The sequence below is a fragment of the Epinephelus fuscoguttatus genome, linkage group LG22 (assembly GCF_011397635.1).
Source record: "Epinephelus fuscoguttatus linkage group LG22, E.fuscoguttatus.final_Chr_v1".
Taxonomy (NCBI): Eukaryota; Metazoa; Chordata; class Actinopteri; order Perciformes; family Serranidae; genus Epinephelus; species Epinephelus fuscoguttatus.
The window spans coordinates 3,014,976-3,031,666 of NC_064773.1; the positions used below are offsets into that span (position 1 = coordinate 3,014,976).

General features: G+C 42.6%; 1 protein-coding gene across 2 annotated transcripts in view; it reads left to right on the plus strand.

Moving 5' to 3' along the window:
- ptprr (protein tyrosine phosphatase receptor type R) overlaps window positions 1-16,161 on the plus strand; it is a 58,497-nt gene extending 42,336 nt beyond the window's left edge. For both annotated transcript variants that reach the window (XM_049566374.1, XM_049566375.1), the window contains 11 exons: window positions 269-391; window positions 480-601; window positions 681-815; window positions 4,802-4,991; window positions 6,714-6,798; window positions 9,115-9,194; window positions 9,976-10,113; window positions 10,365-10,475; window positions 10,560-10,717; window positions 10,807-10,920; window positions 12,619-16,161. In XM_049566374.1, the coding sequence (XP_049422331.1) occupies window positions 269-391; window positions 480-601; window positions 681-815; window positions 4,802-4,991; window positions 6,714-6,798; window positions 9,115-9,194; window positions 9,976-10,113; window positions 10,365-10,475; window positions 10,560-10,717; window positions 10,807-10,920; window positions 12,619-12,712 (1,350 nt within the window). In that variant the 3' untranslated portion in view covers window positions 12,713-16,161. The remainder of the gene's footprint in view (window positions 1-268; window positions 392-479; window positions 602-680; window positions 816-4,801; window positions 4,992-6,713; window positions 6,799-9,114; window positions 9,195-9,975; window positions 10,114-10,364; window positions 10,476-10,559; window positions 10,718-10,806; window positions 10,921-12,618) is intronic.
- The last annotated feature ends 530 nt before the right edge of the window (window positions 16,162-16,691 follow it).

Sequence of the window (16,691 nt, forward strand, 5' to 3'; positions counted from 1 at the left end):
ATTCCTTGGTCTGAGGAATGTGAAAATGTTTTAATTATTTTGTTTTAATTCAACAAAATTGGACAAATTCTCCAATAAATCTGTGTTAAATAACGGACTGTAGAGAGGTTGGTTAAAAAGTTATAAAAAGTATTGAAGTATTTATACATAAATCTAAACATGCCTTGTCAGGACATGACTACTTCCTGGATTTCTCTTTTCAGTCACAGGTGTCATCAGATCTTTATTTGAAGTGAACTCAGTTTTTTCTCTCCTGTCTAATCTGCAGGTTTTGTACCGACTTAAGGAGAAGGTTCAGGTTTCTGACAGACAGTTGAAAGCCCCGCCCCCTGATGTCCACCTGACCCCGACTGTCCAATCAGACTCTGCCCAGAAGTCAAAGGGCGCCAAGGTCGGCACCAGACGCCAATTTCTGCTCATAAGCATGTATATAAAACATACAAATGACTGATTGATAATGTGTCTTATTTGTTCTCCAGGTTGTGACGTCAGGAAGTATGGTCCAAGCCCAGCTCCCTCCAGCTGTAGCCACGCCCATTCCCCAGCCGCCGCCAATCGTACCCTGCCGCCGCCTCGCTCCTCCTGTCGTCCCTCTGCCCAGGTGAGTCAGCTGACATCGTGTCCCAAAACTTCCCATAAATTAATATGAACCACATGTTTGACTGCGCCTCTCCTCCTAGCTCCGCCCCCGTCCCCATCATCAGCAGTAACAACCACGCCCCCCTGGCCAGCGTTGCCCCGGTGACAGCCGCTAACGAGCTAAAGCCCTGCCCCTCCCCCTTCAGGATGAAACCTGCTGCAGGCCTGCAAGAAAGGTAAGAAGACAGGTGTTTAAGCTCCGCCCCCTCCGTGTATCAGTGTGTGTCTAAGTCAGTTTGGACACAGCGTTTATTTGTAATGATGATAACACGAGAACAAAACAGGTTAATCTTTGGAAGGTCAGAGGTCATGTGTTCCCTCACAGCAGCTCTAACGTCCATTTCTCCCGACATGAGGAGAAACACCACAGAGGAAGACGCCTCCCTTCACACAGCCTCAGGACGTGTTCATGTTCTCTGTGTACATTGTTAATAAAGGAAACCTGCATCGTTATGTGAATGTAAATCCACGAGATACTTCAGAGCTATAGGATGAAAACAGAACACACACACACACACACTCTCTCACACGCACGCACGCACTCACACACACACACATACCTCAGTCTAAAGCCTCCTCATCGGCACGTACGCAGCTCAACACCTGTCCGCTCCAACAATTACAGGTTAGAGGTTACTGCTCTCTAAACACACACAAACACTCACACACTTCCGTCTCTAAACATGGCGGACAATCATCAGGTGTGTTTTCATCCAGACGTTACAATAAAGGATCAATTCCTGTTATTTTACTGGCTCTGTGCATTGAATCACCATGGCCCTGGGTTCCTCCTGGTGCAGAGGGCCCTGGGTTCCTCCTGGTGCAGAGGGCCCTGGGTTCCTCCTGGTGCAGAGGGCCCTGGGTTCCTCCTGGTGCAGCGGGCCCTGGGTTCCTCCTGGCGCAGAGGGCCCTGGGTTCCTCCTGGCGCAGAGGGCCCTGGGTTCCTCCTGGCGCAGCGGGCCCTGGGTTCCTCCTGGCGCAGAGGGCCCTGGGTTCCTCCTGGCGCAGAGGGCCCTGGGTTCCTCCTGGCGCAGAGGGCCCTGGGTTCCTCCTGGCGCAGAGGGCCCTGGGTTCCTCCTGTTGCAGAGGGCCCTGGGTTCTTCCTGGCGCAGAGGGCCCTGGGTTCCTCCTGGTGCAGCGGGCCCTGGGTTCCTCCTGGCGCAGAGGGCCCTGGGTTCCTCCTGGCGCAGAGGGCCCTGGGTTCCTCCTGGCGCAGAGGGCCCTGGGTTCCTCCTGGTGCAGAGGGCCCTGGGTTCCTCCTGGCGCAGAGGGCCCTGGGTTCCTCCTGGCGCAGAGGGCCCTGGGTTCCTCCTGGCGCAGAGGGCCCTGGGTTCCTCCTGGTGCAGAGGGCCCTGGGTTCCCCCTGGTGCAGAGGGTCCTGGGTTCCTCCTGGGCGCAGAGGGCCCTGGGTTCCTCCTGGTGCAGAGGGCCCTGGGTTCCTCCTGGCGCAGAGGGCCCTGGGTTCCTCCTGGCGCAGAGGGCCCTGGGTTCCTCCTGGTGCAAAAATATTTTTGGGCAGTTCAGCCTGATTATGGGAAGTGTGTTGGCAGGCTGTTGGTTGAGCCGGGAAAAAGGAAAAGCAACAAAACAAAATGAACCTGAGCAGCACATGAAGAGAGGAGGAAACCAGATGTGTTGATGTTTGTGATTAACTGAAGGATGGAGTGTTCCTTTATGTGCTGAGGAAACTCTCCTCCTACTTGAGCTAAATAAACTCTTTAAAAACCCTCTGGGATCAGCTGGAAAAGTCGTCGTCACAAAGCTGAAAACAGGTTCTTTTGGGGGGACTTTTTCGAGATGTGTGTTTCTCACAGGACGGCCACGCTACGAACACATGATCTTTTTTTTTTTTTTTTTTTAAGATTTTTTTGGGGGCATTTTTAAGCCTTTAATTGATAGGACAGACAAGTGTGAAAGGGGAAGAGAGAGAGGGAGTGACATGCAGCAAAGGGCCACAGGCTGGATTCGAGCCTGGGCCGCTGCGGCAACAGCCTTGTACATGGGGCGCCTGCTCTACCACTAAGCCACCGACGCCCCAAAGAGATGATGATCTTATAGACCATGATGCATCGCTGTAGATTAAACTACCTGACAGGATATAAAGGAGTTAGAATGAGCTCAACTTTAAACATCTACAGCAGGAAAATGACACACACTGATAATTATTACATACTTTTAAATAGCAGAACTTCTGCTCGTAGTGGAGTATTCTCACAGTGTCAGAATTCGTCTTTCAGTGCTGAAGGACCGTTCAAAGTTTATTTGAAAGTAAATTTTCCACGAGTTTAAAAACAAAGTTTGGGCGTGAGAAACATGGATTTTGTTGGTAAAATAAAATCAACCTCATTTTTCAAAATGTCACCTCAGAATGTTGCTTTAACGGCTCTTTCGTAACTCTCCCTCTGAGGTAGTTTCATAAGAGTAAAGAAAACATCTTTATCTGCGCCTCCGCTCAGCGGCGAGCACTTTAGCCGTTATCTGCTGCTCGTAACTCTTCCGTTGACTTGTGGGTTTGAACCCATTTTGTTCTGGTTACATCAGCGTTCAGAGCGAGGGTGTTAAAGTGTGGAGAACACCCTGTGATCCTTAAGGTAAGAGAGGGAAGGAAGATTTCAGGCTCAGAGTGAGAACAGGATGTTTTTCTTGGTGTCTGTCTGTGTGTGTGTGTGTGTGTGTGTGTGTGTGTGTGTGTGTGTGTGCGCTGTCCACTCTGGATGGCAGCCAATCAGCAATCAGACGAATAGGAAGTAACAGCATCCTGGAGAGGAAGCCGGCTGACACGTAGCCAGACGGAGAGAGTCCACCGCCCACACCCCGCCAAAGCACACCTTGTCTTTTCTGCTCAGTCGTCTTCTTCTTCTGTTCTGATAAACCCACAGAAATCGCTGTTCGTCTGAAATCAGTTCAGCAGTTTTGTTCCCGTAACGAATTTAACTTGAAATTCTGTCAAACTTTCTTAATTCACATTTAAAAAAATAAATCCTCCGTTTACAGGCAACCGTTTAATTTATTTCAATTTAATAAACGAAATGAAAAAAATCCTCTTTTGCAGTGTTGCTAAAGTGGTGCTTCAGGGGCTACGTGGAAGTTTTAGAAAATGTTAATTTAAACATCATAATTCTAAAAAAAAAATCTATAAAACAATTTTGAGAAGCCCTGCTTTATGTAAATGTATTAATTTAATTTAATTTGAAAAAAAAAACTATTGAAATTCTATTATTTAATTAACAAAATCCTCTATATATTGGTTCAACAATTTGATATTTTAACTTACTTTAAAAAAAATTATCTATAGAAATTTAACCATTCACTTAATTTAATTTATCTTAATTTAGTCAAAAAGAAATTCCTGCTATGAATGCAACAGTTTAATAGTTAATTAATTTAATTTAAAAAGTAGATCCTCTTTTAAAATGAAACCATTAATTTTCCATTTTCATTCACTCACCCAGGGCCTGGTCAAAAATTAAAACCATTTAATTTAGTTTTAAAGAATTAATTCAGTTCATTTTCATATTTAATTTAAAAACAAATAAAAGAATGTAGCCATTTGATAATTTAATTTGATTTAGTTTAAAAAGAACTTTCCTTCACTCCTAATTTTAATTCAGATAAACTCATTATTTTAAAGTATTTTATCTAATAATTTTGTTCAAATTCCTATTTATAAAAGTCATCTCATAAATATCATCAATTTTGACTTGATAAATGTCCTTATTTTGATTAAGTATCTTATTTAAAAAAATTACTTACTATATCATAGTTTTTATTTAGTAATTCTCATACTGTTATCTAACTGAATAACTCATGATTTCGTCAGAGTAAATGTGACTTCATGTCTCATAAATGTGTCTTGACATGAGTAACTCATTTCCTCAATCTCTCCGTCTGGTAGACAATTGTGGTTTTCCTCTGAAGTTTTATTTTCTTTTTAGAAAACTGTCATGTCTGTAAACTCCAGATGATATTAGTCTGAACTTCATCAGCGCAGTAACTGTGGAGAACACGTTGTTATAAACCACAAAGCACAGGTCAATAAACTCGATGAATGAAACACAGGAAGGAAGAGAAACTTCTTGCCTTGTTCATTTCTAACATTATTATCTTCTCTTTCCTTCCTCCCTGTCCTCCCTCCATCACCTTCACCCTCTCTCTCCTCCAGACGTGGCTCTAACGTCTCTCTGGTGTTGGACATGTCGGCTCTCGGCTCTGTGGAGCCGCTCAACGTTGCTGTGGTAACCCCCAGGGAGGCGGCGGCCAGGGAGTACCTGCTGTCAGCCGGCCGGCCTCTGACGCGACAGCAGCTCCGCGACGTCGTCATCAACACGCACAAGCTGCATGCCGAGTTCGCTGTGAGTCCTTAAACACATCGTTCATCCCACATTCACTGTTTTCTTTAATTTAAATGTTGAGGCAGGATGGCTTCACTGAGAAACACAAGGTTGGCGGTTCAAGTCCCGCCCACCAAGCACCTTGATTTGGCTGGTATTTTCAAACTACTTAAAAACAGACAAAAATAAAACAGATAGCTGAATTCCAGCTGTGATACTCCAGCACCCTAACAGCTCATCTCATATCAGGTACAGTAGGAACATGTCGTAACAATGACGCGATATAGAAGTGCGGACGTTTCCAGTCGCCTCTCTGCCAGCTCCGCTAAATTTGTGCTAAATTCAGGCTCTTATGTCAATTTTACGAGTCTTGGTGGTGGTTTTTGTGCTTGGCTTTGGACGGTGGTGGCGTGTGGCTGCAGGAAATCATAATGTAATGTGATCTGTAAACTCTCTTTCTGCTGACTTCTTGCTAGCTAGCTGCTAGCCAGGTCGAGGTTTGCAAATTTAAACATCAGTAAACATCGAGGAAAGGTGGAGAAGAATGGGCGTCAAGTGAACTAGCATCCTGTTAGCCATTGTACAGGTGTTGAGCATCAGTTTCCAACGGGATATCAGGAACTGTAATGTCCTTTTGATCCCGACCTGTGCTTAACGTTGAATAAGGATTGCCAGATATTTAATACTCTGGCTGTTACTGGTTGTGAATCGTTAAAATTGTGCTTACCGTACTTAATTTTACTGTAATTTTAAGCATTCTCTGTCAATCACATGGGTGCTTTGAATTTTGGATGGGGTGTTTTTGGAACCAATGAGCAGGGCCTCGGTTTTGCTTCCGTTGAGTTTCAGGAAGCTCCTGCTCAGCCAACTCCTGATGTCCTGAAGGCAGGTGGTGAGGGAGGCGGGAGGAAGGGCAGTGGAGGGTTTGGTGGAGATGTAGACCTGTGTGTCGTCTGCATAGCAGTGGAAATGAACACCATGGTGACGGAGGATTGTGTCCAGGGGAGTGAGGTGGATGATGAATAAAAGTGGACCCAATACTGACCCCTGGGGGACACCCATTGACACAGCAGAACGCCTCGACCTGTGGTTCCTCATTTGGACAAACTGTTGTCTGTCAGTAAGATATGACGTGAACCACGAAAAGTGCAACACCAGTGATCCCAATTTCAGCCATGCGTTCCAGGAGTAGTGGGGGCGCTGAGATCGAGGAGGATAAGGATGGTGAGCAGTCCAGAGTCAGCTGCACGCAGGAGGTCACTGGTGATTTTTACCAGGGCTGTTTCAGTTGACTGGTGTGATGGTGGAAATGTGAGGCGCTGTCCTGTTCCTGCTGCGGATCACTGCTGTGCTCCGTTCAGAGGTGGCTGCAGAGCGGTGCGGCCTGTGTTCAGGGGGAGTGACCATGCAGCAGTCTGGTCTCCAAACCAGAAACCAAGGACTACCAGAACCATCTGGAAACATGGACTATTATAAAGCAGCAGTCAGCACTGTAAGAAGTCTGTTAAATAATAAACAAAAGAGCTGCAACAGATATATAACTTATATTCCTACAAACTAAGATATTGATTAATTGATGGTATAGACTTTTTATCAATACAGAACATTTCCAGGTGTACCGATTGAGTCGTTACATGTCAGTCAGAGTGCTTGTAGGTAAATGTACCTGTCTGGTTGTCAGTGCAGCTGCAGGATTAATTCTTTAACACATTTCTAACACTGAACGTCTTTTTTCCATCTCAGGAAATCCCCATGAATTTCATCGATCCGAAAGAGCTCGATATTCCAAACCACGGGACCAAGAACAGATACAAGACCATACTGCCCAGTGAGTGCTGTGTGTGTGTGTGTGTGTGTGTGTGTGTGTGTGTGTGTGTGTGTGTCTGTGAAATAATCTCAGTGTTGCTAGGAAGCAGAAACCGTCCCAAAACAGTCCTTGTCTCTCATTTCCTGTTGAACCAGGAAGTTGTTTTATTATGTGGGAGGAGCTCAAAGTCAAAGGCCATCAACCTCAAGGACGAGTTAAAATCGCACCTCCCTCTTCCCTGCACACACACACACACACACACACACACACACACACACATACTGGAACAATACATGTTCCTCAGAGAACAGTTTGTTCTCACACCGCCAGCCAAGCACTTAGCCTGATTAAGACGTTATGTAACACACACACAACAGTTTTTAGTTCGGACACTCATGTTTTGGAGAGGGGGAGGGGTTATCAATACACAGTAAAGGAGGGGGGTTCCTTCCTTCCTTCCTTCCGGCCAATCAAGAGTAAGGAATGCTCACCTATAGCTGCTGTCAATCAAACCACTTCCTGTGTTCAAGTTTCATCTTTTCTGAAATGTTCGTGGCTCTGTCCGGGGCCGTCATCAGCACAGTTTGAGCTGAAGTGGAAGAGAGGCTCGACACTGAGTCAGGAGTCGAAAATCAGACCTAGATAACATTTAGAGTAGTGATTCTAAAAGTGGGTCTGTGGCACAAGCATGTAATGATTTATATGTGTTTCCAAAAATGTAATAGTTGAATGGATAATATTAATTATGGCGGTATGTTTTTGGGTTGTCCATCCGTCCATACATACATACGTCCGTACGCCTATACGTTCGTCTGTCCCATTCTCGTGAACGTGATATGTCGAGAACATCTTCAAGGAATTTCTTCAAATTTGGTTCAAAGGTCCACTTAGACTCAAGAATGAACTATTTAGAATTTGGTGGTCAAAGGTCAAGGTCACTGTGACCTCACAAAACATGTTTTTGACCATAACTATGACAAAGCTTTTTCATCAACGTCCATTTTTCCATGACGGAAACGAGACGAGCTAAAAATAGATCTTGACAACAAAAACTAAGACAAAATCTATGTTTCATTTTTGTTGACGAGACAAGACGTGGTGAAAATGTTCGTGGTGGACTATTGGACATTGAAAGCCGAGAACCGCTGTGTTTGTCATTATCTTCAAATGCTCCAGTAAATAAACTCCAGTAAATAGTCTGTGCCAGGATGTTTCAGTAGCCAGCAGAAAGAGTCACACTGGAGCAGCTGTGTGTGTCTGGCTGTGGGTGGTGGAGCTGCTGAATGGATTTCTAGTGGTGGCTGTTAGCAGTTAGCTCCGCTCGGTAGCCGCTAAACGGCAGCGGAGCAAGCAGCCACTAGTTGCCAGACTTCACATCTGTTGATCCCAGCAGAACTCCTGAAGAATGATGGAGAACCTCTGATTTAGAGGTTTAGACTGAGTCTAAAACAGACATTAAATCAAGTCAGGACTGAGTTCAACAGGAACATGAGACCAAATCTGACAGGGGGTTAGATCAAGTCAAGACTGAGTCTAAAAGCAGTTCAAGATCAAGTCCAGAATGACACAAAACAAACACACGACTTAGTTTGAAAAGAACCTGGAAACCAAGATGAAAAAGGGCTCGAGATCACGTACAGACCGAGTTTAAAAGAGTGATAAGTGAGTCAGGATCAAACCTGCAGCTGTCCTTTAAAAGTATGTCCTGTTAAATGCAGTATGCACACAATGGAGACGTACCACTTCCACATACTGTTACGCCCTGAACTTTGACCCTCTTACTCATACGTCTGTTACCTTGGAGATGAAACAAAGCTCACGGGAGACGGAGGTCAACCTGGAGAGCTCTGATGCTGTATTTTGCAGTAAATAATAACTGCATACATTATAGTTTGTAACATATTATATTCATATAATTCTATAATTATATTATATGACCTTTTGTTTAATTAAACAGTTCATATTCCTGTTATTAACTGGTCCTCAGTCACCTGAATGTGCTGCCATCCATCACTGAGACTTCTGACAGACTTCAATGAGTTGTCAAGCTGTCATCCGTCTGCAGCTCAGTCGATGTGACAAATCTACGGCTGCACAAAGGATTGTGGGTCAGAACAGCCAGAAAAGTCATGTCGGCTTGCAGACTGCAGAATTCAACCGGGTGTAGTGGAACATCCTGGTATTTTTGGCATACTGCGTTTGACAATACTACATACTTAAGCTTTTTCTGGCGTACTGTATAGTTTTGTAGTATAGGTGTTGGAGCGCACAGTGAATCCAAAATGACCTTCCTCCCTCCCTTGTGTCCTCATCTCCTCTCCTTGCCATCTGTCCTAGATCCTCATTCCAGAGTGATCCTGAAGTCAAAGAGCTGCAACGACTTGCTGAGCTCCTACATCAACGCTAACTACATACGGGTGAGTCGTATCAGTCTGCACGATACAGACAACATTAGTTTTTAGTTTTCTGATGTTGCCACATTATTCCATCCACTGTTTCACACATGATGCAGCTTTTAAGCTCCAGTTCCTCGCCTTTTGTCCCTTTTGTTCTGGTTCACTCCAACATGACATCATGTGTTCGTGGTGTGTGTGGAGGTTGTTGTTACACCATGTAGTCTGCCGCCATTTTGAGTGTAGTTCACCGTGTTTTCTCACTTGTTCAGGCTAAAAAAAAAAATCAGTGCTTTTGTCTCCAGGTGACGGTCGTTTCTTCAGTTGTGTTGTTCATCGGGTCGATGACATTTGTTTGTTAGATCGTCTCTAAACCTGGAAACGATCGCAACACACTGACATTATCACATCATCTATCTGGAATGTCTCACACACACACACACACACACATGCATGCAGTGAAAGTATACTCCTGCAGAAGTCTGTAATGTCGCTCTCAGACTCCCATACAATAGACTTTCTTCCTGGCAGGAAACTCCACTGAAACAATTTACACTGTCAGACCACATGAGAGAACAAATTCTTCATCGTACTGTACACACTAACGCTGTGTATGATAAATATATGTAATATGAAGGGCACTGACAGCGTAGACCTCCACCAGTGCACCAATGATTAATAATAAAATCATAATATATTTTAGCTCTACTGCTGTCAGAAAAAGTGACGTTATAAATAAATTCCTTACGTTATGAAGTCTCCCAGCTTCATGTTTATTCATTCTTTAAACTGGCTCTTGTTCTAGGGTTACCTAGGCGAAGAGAAGGCGTTCATCGCCACCCAGGGTCCCATGGTGAACACGGTGAACGACTTCTGGCAGATGGCGTGGCAGGAGGAGGCACCCGTCATCGTCATGATCACCAAACTGAAGGAGAAGAACGAGGTAATGTGACAGGTGTTTAAATAAAGTTTAATAACATTTAGAAAACAAAGCAGGAAAGGAAGATGATGATGATGATGATGAGGTTGAAGTCCAGTTCTCCATCTGACAGGTTCGGTATTTATTTTTGGAAAGTGGAACCCAGAATAGGATCAAATAAACATGGAAAGTTAGAAACGAAATTGTGGGATGGGATAATGTACGATCCTTTGACGGTTTTCCCCCTGTCTCTGTCTCTGTCTCTGTCTGTGTAGAAGTGTGTCCTGTACTGGCCGGAGAAGAGGGGAATCTATGGGAAGGTGGAGGTGTTGGTGAACAGCATCAGAGAGTGTGAACACTACACCACTCGCAGCCTCACACTCAAGGTACACACACTTTATATTTCTGTTGTTTCTGTTTGTGTTAATAGCTTGTGTTGGGATTCAGATTTTATGTGTTGGTGTGTGCAGTGTGGGAATCAAACCCGCGTGCTGCAGCATTACTGGTACACATCATGGCCCGACCACAAAACTCCCGACTCCACGATGCCGCTGCTGCAGCTGATGACTGACGTTGAGACAGACAGACGGACGGCTGCCGTCATTGGACCGGTCATCGTCCACTGCAGGTAGAGACAGAGTGAACTGGGACACTCTTCTTCTTCTGCTGCTGTTAAGGTTTGAAATAACTCCATTACCCATGCTCCTTTGCTTGCAGCGCTGGGATTGGCCGAACAGGCTGCTTTATCGCCACGACGATAGGCTGTCGACAGCTGCAGCTGGAGGGAGTGGTGGATGTTCTGAGCATCACCTGCCGACTGCGAGCTGACAGGTGACACAGACATACAAACGTTTCATCTACTATAACTGCAAGGACACTTTATTGATTAAACGACTAAGGCCTTTACAAGTTTAAAAACAAGTTGCTGACCTTGTTAGGAGCCTCTCGTCACCATGTCCCCATAATGTCAGTGTGTCCTCACAACGCTTGTACATTCAGAATTTTGTCTACTGCCACAGTTTTCTGCATTTTACATGTTTGGTTTATTATGTTTTGAAGTTGATGTTTGATTAGAGGGATAGTGCACCCAAAAATGTAAATGCAGCCATTATCTACTCACCCATATGCTGAGGGAGGCTCAGGTGAAGTTTTAGAGTCCTCACATCACTTGCAGAGATCCAAGGGGAGAGGAGGTAGCAACACAACTCCACCTAATGGAGGCTGACGGCGCCCCAGATTCAAACGTCCAAAAACACATCATTGAAACCACAAAATATCTCCATACTGCTCGTCCGTAGTGATCCAAGTGGTTTTATGTCGGGGCTTGGACACTTGGATCACTACAGACGAGCAACTCCATTAGGTGGAGTTGTGTTGCTACCTCCTCTCCCCTTGGATCTCTGCAAGTGATGTGAGGACTCTAAAACTTCAACTGAGCCTCCCTCGGCATATGGGTGAGTAGATAATGGCTGAATTTACATTTTTGGGTGCACTATCCCTTTAAACATCTTACCGTCTCTGCACCATCATCACAGCTGAGGAACAACTGTGATGGAGAGTAGCATCACTTTCTACTGTCAAAAAATAGCCAATAAAAACTTTAAAAGAGAAATATGATCAAACATTTATGAGAAATTAAAATCAGCAACCTAGATTATATACTTCCATGACGTTAGCATGTGGCTACATGTAGCAGTGTATGCAACATAGAGACTTACAGTAGTGAACCAGGAGCAGATGACCATATAAAGAAATCTGTCACGGGTTGATGTCAGCTTGTCTGGTTTGAAACAGAGCCTGAGGTTTTTGCTCACATTGATTACTTTTACAAAAGTTTATGTCATTATTTAAAACTTTGGTCACGTTTCATACGAACATCCGACATTGTAACATTAAATATATGAAAGAATAAAGGGGGGAATCATATTTATTTTATCCTGAAACCTTGAAACAGGAGAGGAAAATGAAGTTTGCAGTGCTGCCTCTGAAAATCATAAAATAAATGATCTCACAACAAGTTGTTGAGGAGCCTTTCGTCACCATGTCCCCATAATGTCAGTGTGTCCTCACAACGCTTGTACATTCAGAGTTTTGTCTACTGCCACAGTTTTCTGCATTTTACATTTTTGGTTTATTGTGTTATGAAGTTGATGTCCCAAGCAATGTGTGATGGAACCAGCTCTTTGCCCCCAGTGTCGAAACATATTTTCAGTTTTTATTTTCTATTGCTTCAGTTTTCCTCTGCCATTACAGGTACGGCATACAATACTACTACTACTAATAATAATTGTAATAATACATTTGATTTATAAAGCGCTTTACTGGATGCTTACTTTACTTAATGCCTCCTCTCTGGGGACAGCCTCGACCTGAGGCATTATGTCTTTGGGTGGAGAACGACGAGAGGGAACTTCATAAACTTTGGCACACTCCACTTGGATTCAAGGATGAACTGATGAGAATTTGGTGGTGAGAAATGGTTAAAAAGTCATTTTCACAATGACTAAAAGTTTCTTTATCCGTCTGCAGGGGAGGTATGATCCAGACAGGTGAGCAGTACGAGTTCGTCCATCACGCCTTGAGCCTGTACGAGGCCCGCCTCTCTGCAGAAACTGGCCAATGAGCTCACACCACCACCACAGGAGGCATTGACTTAAACCTGGAAGTGCGCTAACATAGCGAAGTCCTTATAGCAGGTATGATCTCGGAGGTCTTTGAGTTTGATGGACAACCAATAAGGACTGTTGTGGGCGGGGCCTGCTGACGGAAAGAGGAAAGGTACATTTCAGGAAATGGAATATACCCCTTCTTCTTCTTCTCTGCTGTTTCTTCTTCGTGTGTTGTTGGCGAGCGATTCTTTGGAGGAACTCGAAAGACTCACTTCACTTCTCTTAACTGACTGTGGGATCGTGTCGTTTTTAACTAACCAGACTGTCCTGTTACCTCTTTTCTGTCATGGAGACGTAGAAATAGTTCGACTGGAATTGATCAACATTGTTCAATAACACTGTTGTGTTTCTGTGTCTTATAGGATTTAAAAATTATTTTGTAACGTGGTGTTCTTATGAGAAAGACTATTGAAAAATGACTGTTAGCTGGTTGCACCTTTGGTTAAGCTAATATACCACTGTTGAACCAACCCCTCCTGCCACACCGCCTTTGTGACTTCGGTCCTTCGTACGTTACCTGTGATTCCCAACAAACACTTGATGTATCTTCAAAGGTATTTTCATGATCTCATAGATGTCTTAACCACTGAAACTTATTTTAAACTTCTCAGAAATACTAAGTGTGTCAGCCCAAGTCACCTGACACTTGATAACTACATTTTTTTCATATTTATATGCTAACAATACTTTATGATATGTTTCCAAGTGTGCTATTGTGTTTAACCAGACGGTGTTGAGTACGCAAGCTTTATTTTGTTGTATACAGTGCTACTTAATTTGTAATCGAGTAATTTTTCATCAAAAACCAACTTTGTAATCTTTATTTCTAGTAACTGCGTCTGTCTTTGGGTCGGTAACTCACGGAGTGCCGAAGTCACAAATGGCGCTAACCTTCAGCCATAGCTCAAATGCTAAAGCTAACAAACCAATGTAACAAATAAGCTCCTGCTAAGCTAGCTCTCGTAGTACAGAAATCTTCCATAGAGGCTAATTCTAGCTTTGGTGGCTCAGTGTTAATTCTTGTGCTTTAATGTCAATAGATAGATGCTAACCTATAAGCTCATGCTAATATTAGCCTGCTATGCTAATGCAATATTGTTTAAACCAATTAAATCCAGTATTCCACCGCTAAACCATGCATTTAAAGTAGTACTTAGTTTGCTACAACAATTATTCTTTATACTGTCCAACAACTACAGCTCCCATGAGCCTTTGAAAGCAGTACCGAGTCTAAGAATTATGGGAGCTGTACTTTTTAAATGCTAACAAAATAATTGTTTTATCTTTTATTTTAAATTAACAACACCCAAAAACACATAAAGAAATGGAGGCTAGTAGAAAAACAAGCTAGCTTAAAAGTAGCCGCTCGCTTCCAGTCATAATATATTTGATTAATTGAGCCCAGTACTGTTAAAATATTTTGACATTTACGTCAAAGTTTAGTTTTCAGCTCTCAGCCAAATTAAAAAAGCATAGTTTTCTGAGAAATGTTGTGGTGCTTGATCTCAGAATTTACACTCTGCACAGTGGCTAACCTTGTTTCTTGCATCGACAATTCCCCTGTTGTGTGACAAGTTGCTTTATACCAAAAATGTGAAAGAATTTACGTCACAATGGTGCAGTTATCTCATCGATGTGCTGTTGTAAATTGTTATCGAGTGAGTACGTTATTTTTGATGCATCAAAGTAATAATAACTTTATTTTTATACTGTTTTTACATGTTTTCGATGTGTTTTAGCAGCTGTCAGCCATCTCTCGACTCGCATGTAAGCTCGCTATTTAGGATTCAAACCTCATCATCTCTGAATCGTCAACTTAACAAGCTGAGTGGAAATAATTATTGACTCTTTGTTTTTCGTCTGAGCCAGAAAAGTGATGTTTGAATAAGCACCCCTGTGTACGGCTCCCTGTGTTTATGATAGAGCAGTAATTTTTAATTTTTCAGATGTCCAACATAAGAACGGATCGCAAAACAAAAATCGGATGTTTTGTCACTTCCTGGTTTGTTGATATGGTTTAGAGATGTGAGGTTTCTGCAGTAATGCCAGTAACGAAGAACATTAACATTATACATCTAACCTGCTCTGTGCGTGTGATCGGGACAACTTGTACAGTACGTGTTAAAGTGCTATTAAACCTAATGTGGGCAGTTAAATTTCCAATCCACAGACCACAAACAAACACGGAGATCTTGCTGCTAAAACTGGAGCGTTGGGACCGCTGGGACCGTTGACGGACAATAAATGAGAGAAACTTTGAAAACTCCTCTTTTTCTATGTATTTTTTATTTATTTCTTTTCTTGTGATACAATCAAGGGACTTTGGACCAGTGTCTCTTTGTCTACATGTCCAACATGCCTCCATGGGACCATTAACCCAGTTTTCACTTCAGTCAGTTCAGGGTCGATCTCAGACTCAAAGTGGTTAAAAATCTGGCGCACTGAAGTGTGATAGTGACGTAAGATCCTGTTTGAACTGACTGAAGTGAGAGTGAGTTGAGCCCAGCCTCCATACCCACTGCAGAAGCGGGTACAACAACACACACTGCCTCTGACTTAGTATTGTGTATATACAGTAGGTGGTGGTTCATGTCCTGTACTTTATTGTTGTTGACTGTTCGATTGCTCTTAAAGGGACACTTGACATTTTTAGACAGAACAAATATACTGTATTCACTTTAATTTAATTGTATAACATTTTATTTTACTGGTTTATAATGTTAGGATTGCACTTTGTGGATGAGGTTTTATTTTACAGGTTACATAGTATCCACTAGTTTTCTAGTGAGAAATTATTTGTAACTGCGTATTTATTGGAAGTTTCCCGTAAAGGACTCTGCAGTATGAAACTGAAAATAACTAGTGTTCGATTGGTACTCTTGTAATTACAAAATTCCAGTTAATTGTTGTTGATTCTTGTAGACAGTGCAGGCCAGCTGAATATGCAAAAATGTGGCAACAGGCAAACACACAATTCAACATATACGGACAAAGAAAGTTTCGAAAGTCCTCTGGACATCAACAAATGTTTATAAACTCAACACAACTAAAGTTTTTGTCTATTTTCTGTGAGCAGTACCAAATTATATAGCTGAGTTCTTTCCAGGAAACTTGCTACAAAAATATTGGGAACTCACAGACCCCAAAAATAAAACCTTAACTTTTAGTGTGCACCCAGGCACTAATTAAGTTCCTGTGAGCTTTCCTCAGAATAATCTGTTTAGCCCCATCACTTAATCGTTGTCACCTGGATCAGAACTTCCGGTCGCAGTTTACGATGCTACTGCACTTTACTCCACGGTAACATTTAGTCTAAACCAAAGAAACTGAAGCCTGATTAAAGATGTAAAATTGCATGTGAAATGTGAGGAAAAAGCTGACAAGATAATCGTACCATAACAGCAGAACATTTAATTATAACATTAGCTTGTAAAATAACCAATTTAGCTAATGTAAAAGATTTTTTTTTTTTTTTTTTTGGCAACACTGGTTAGTGAGACAGAAAAAAGTTATGAATACATTTGTTGTTTTGCTAACTTTAATCATAACAAGAAAAAGGGTTAGCTTACATATGTTATTTTGCTAAAATAAGTTTAATAAAATGGTAATTTTTTTAGCTAAAGTAAAGATTATTTTGCTAGCTTTAGTTAATTTTAGGTAAAGTAAAATTTGTGTTTCTTTTCTGCTAGTATTAGCTAATGAACTGACCAATTTTAGCTAAAGTAAAGGCTGCTTTGCTAACAATAGCCAACGGAATGACCAATTTTAGCTTGTAGAAAAGTTGTGTTGCTAACTTCAGCAAATTTTAACTGCAGTAAAAATTTGTTTTGCTAGTATTAGCAAATGGAATGACCAACTTTAGCTAAAGCAAAGGCTGTTTTGCTAACGTTAGCCAATGGAATGACCAACTTTAGCTTGTAGAAAAGTTGTGTT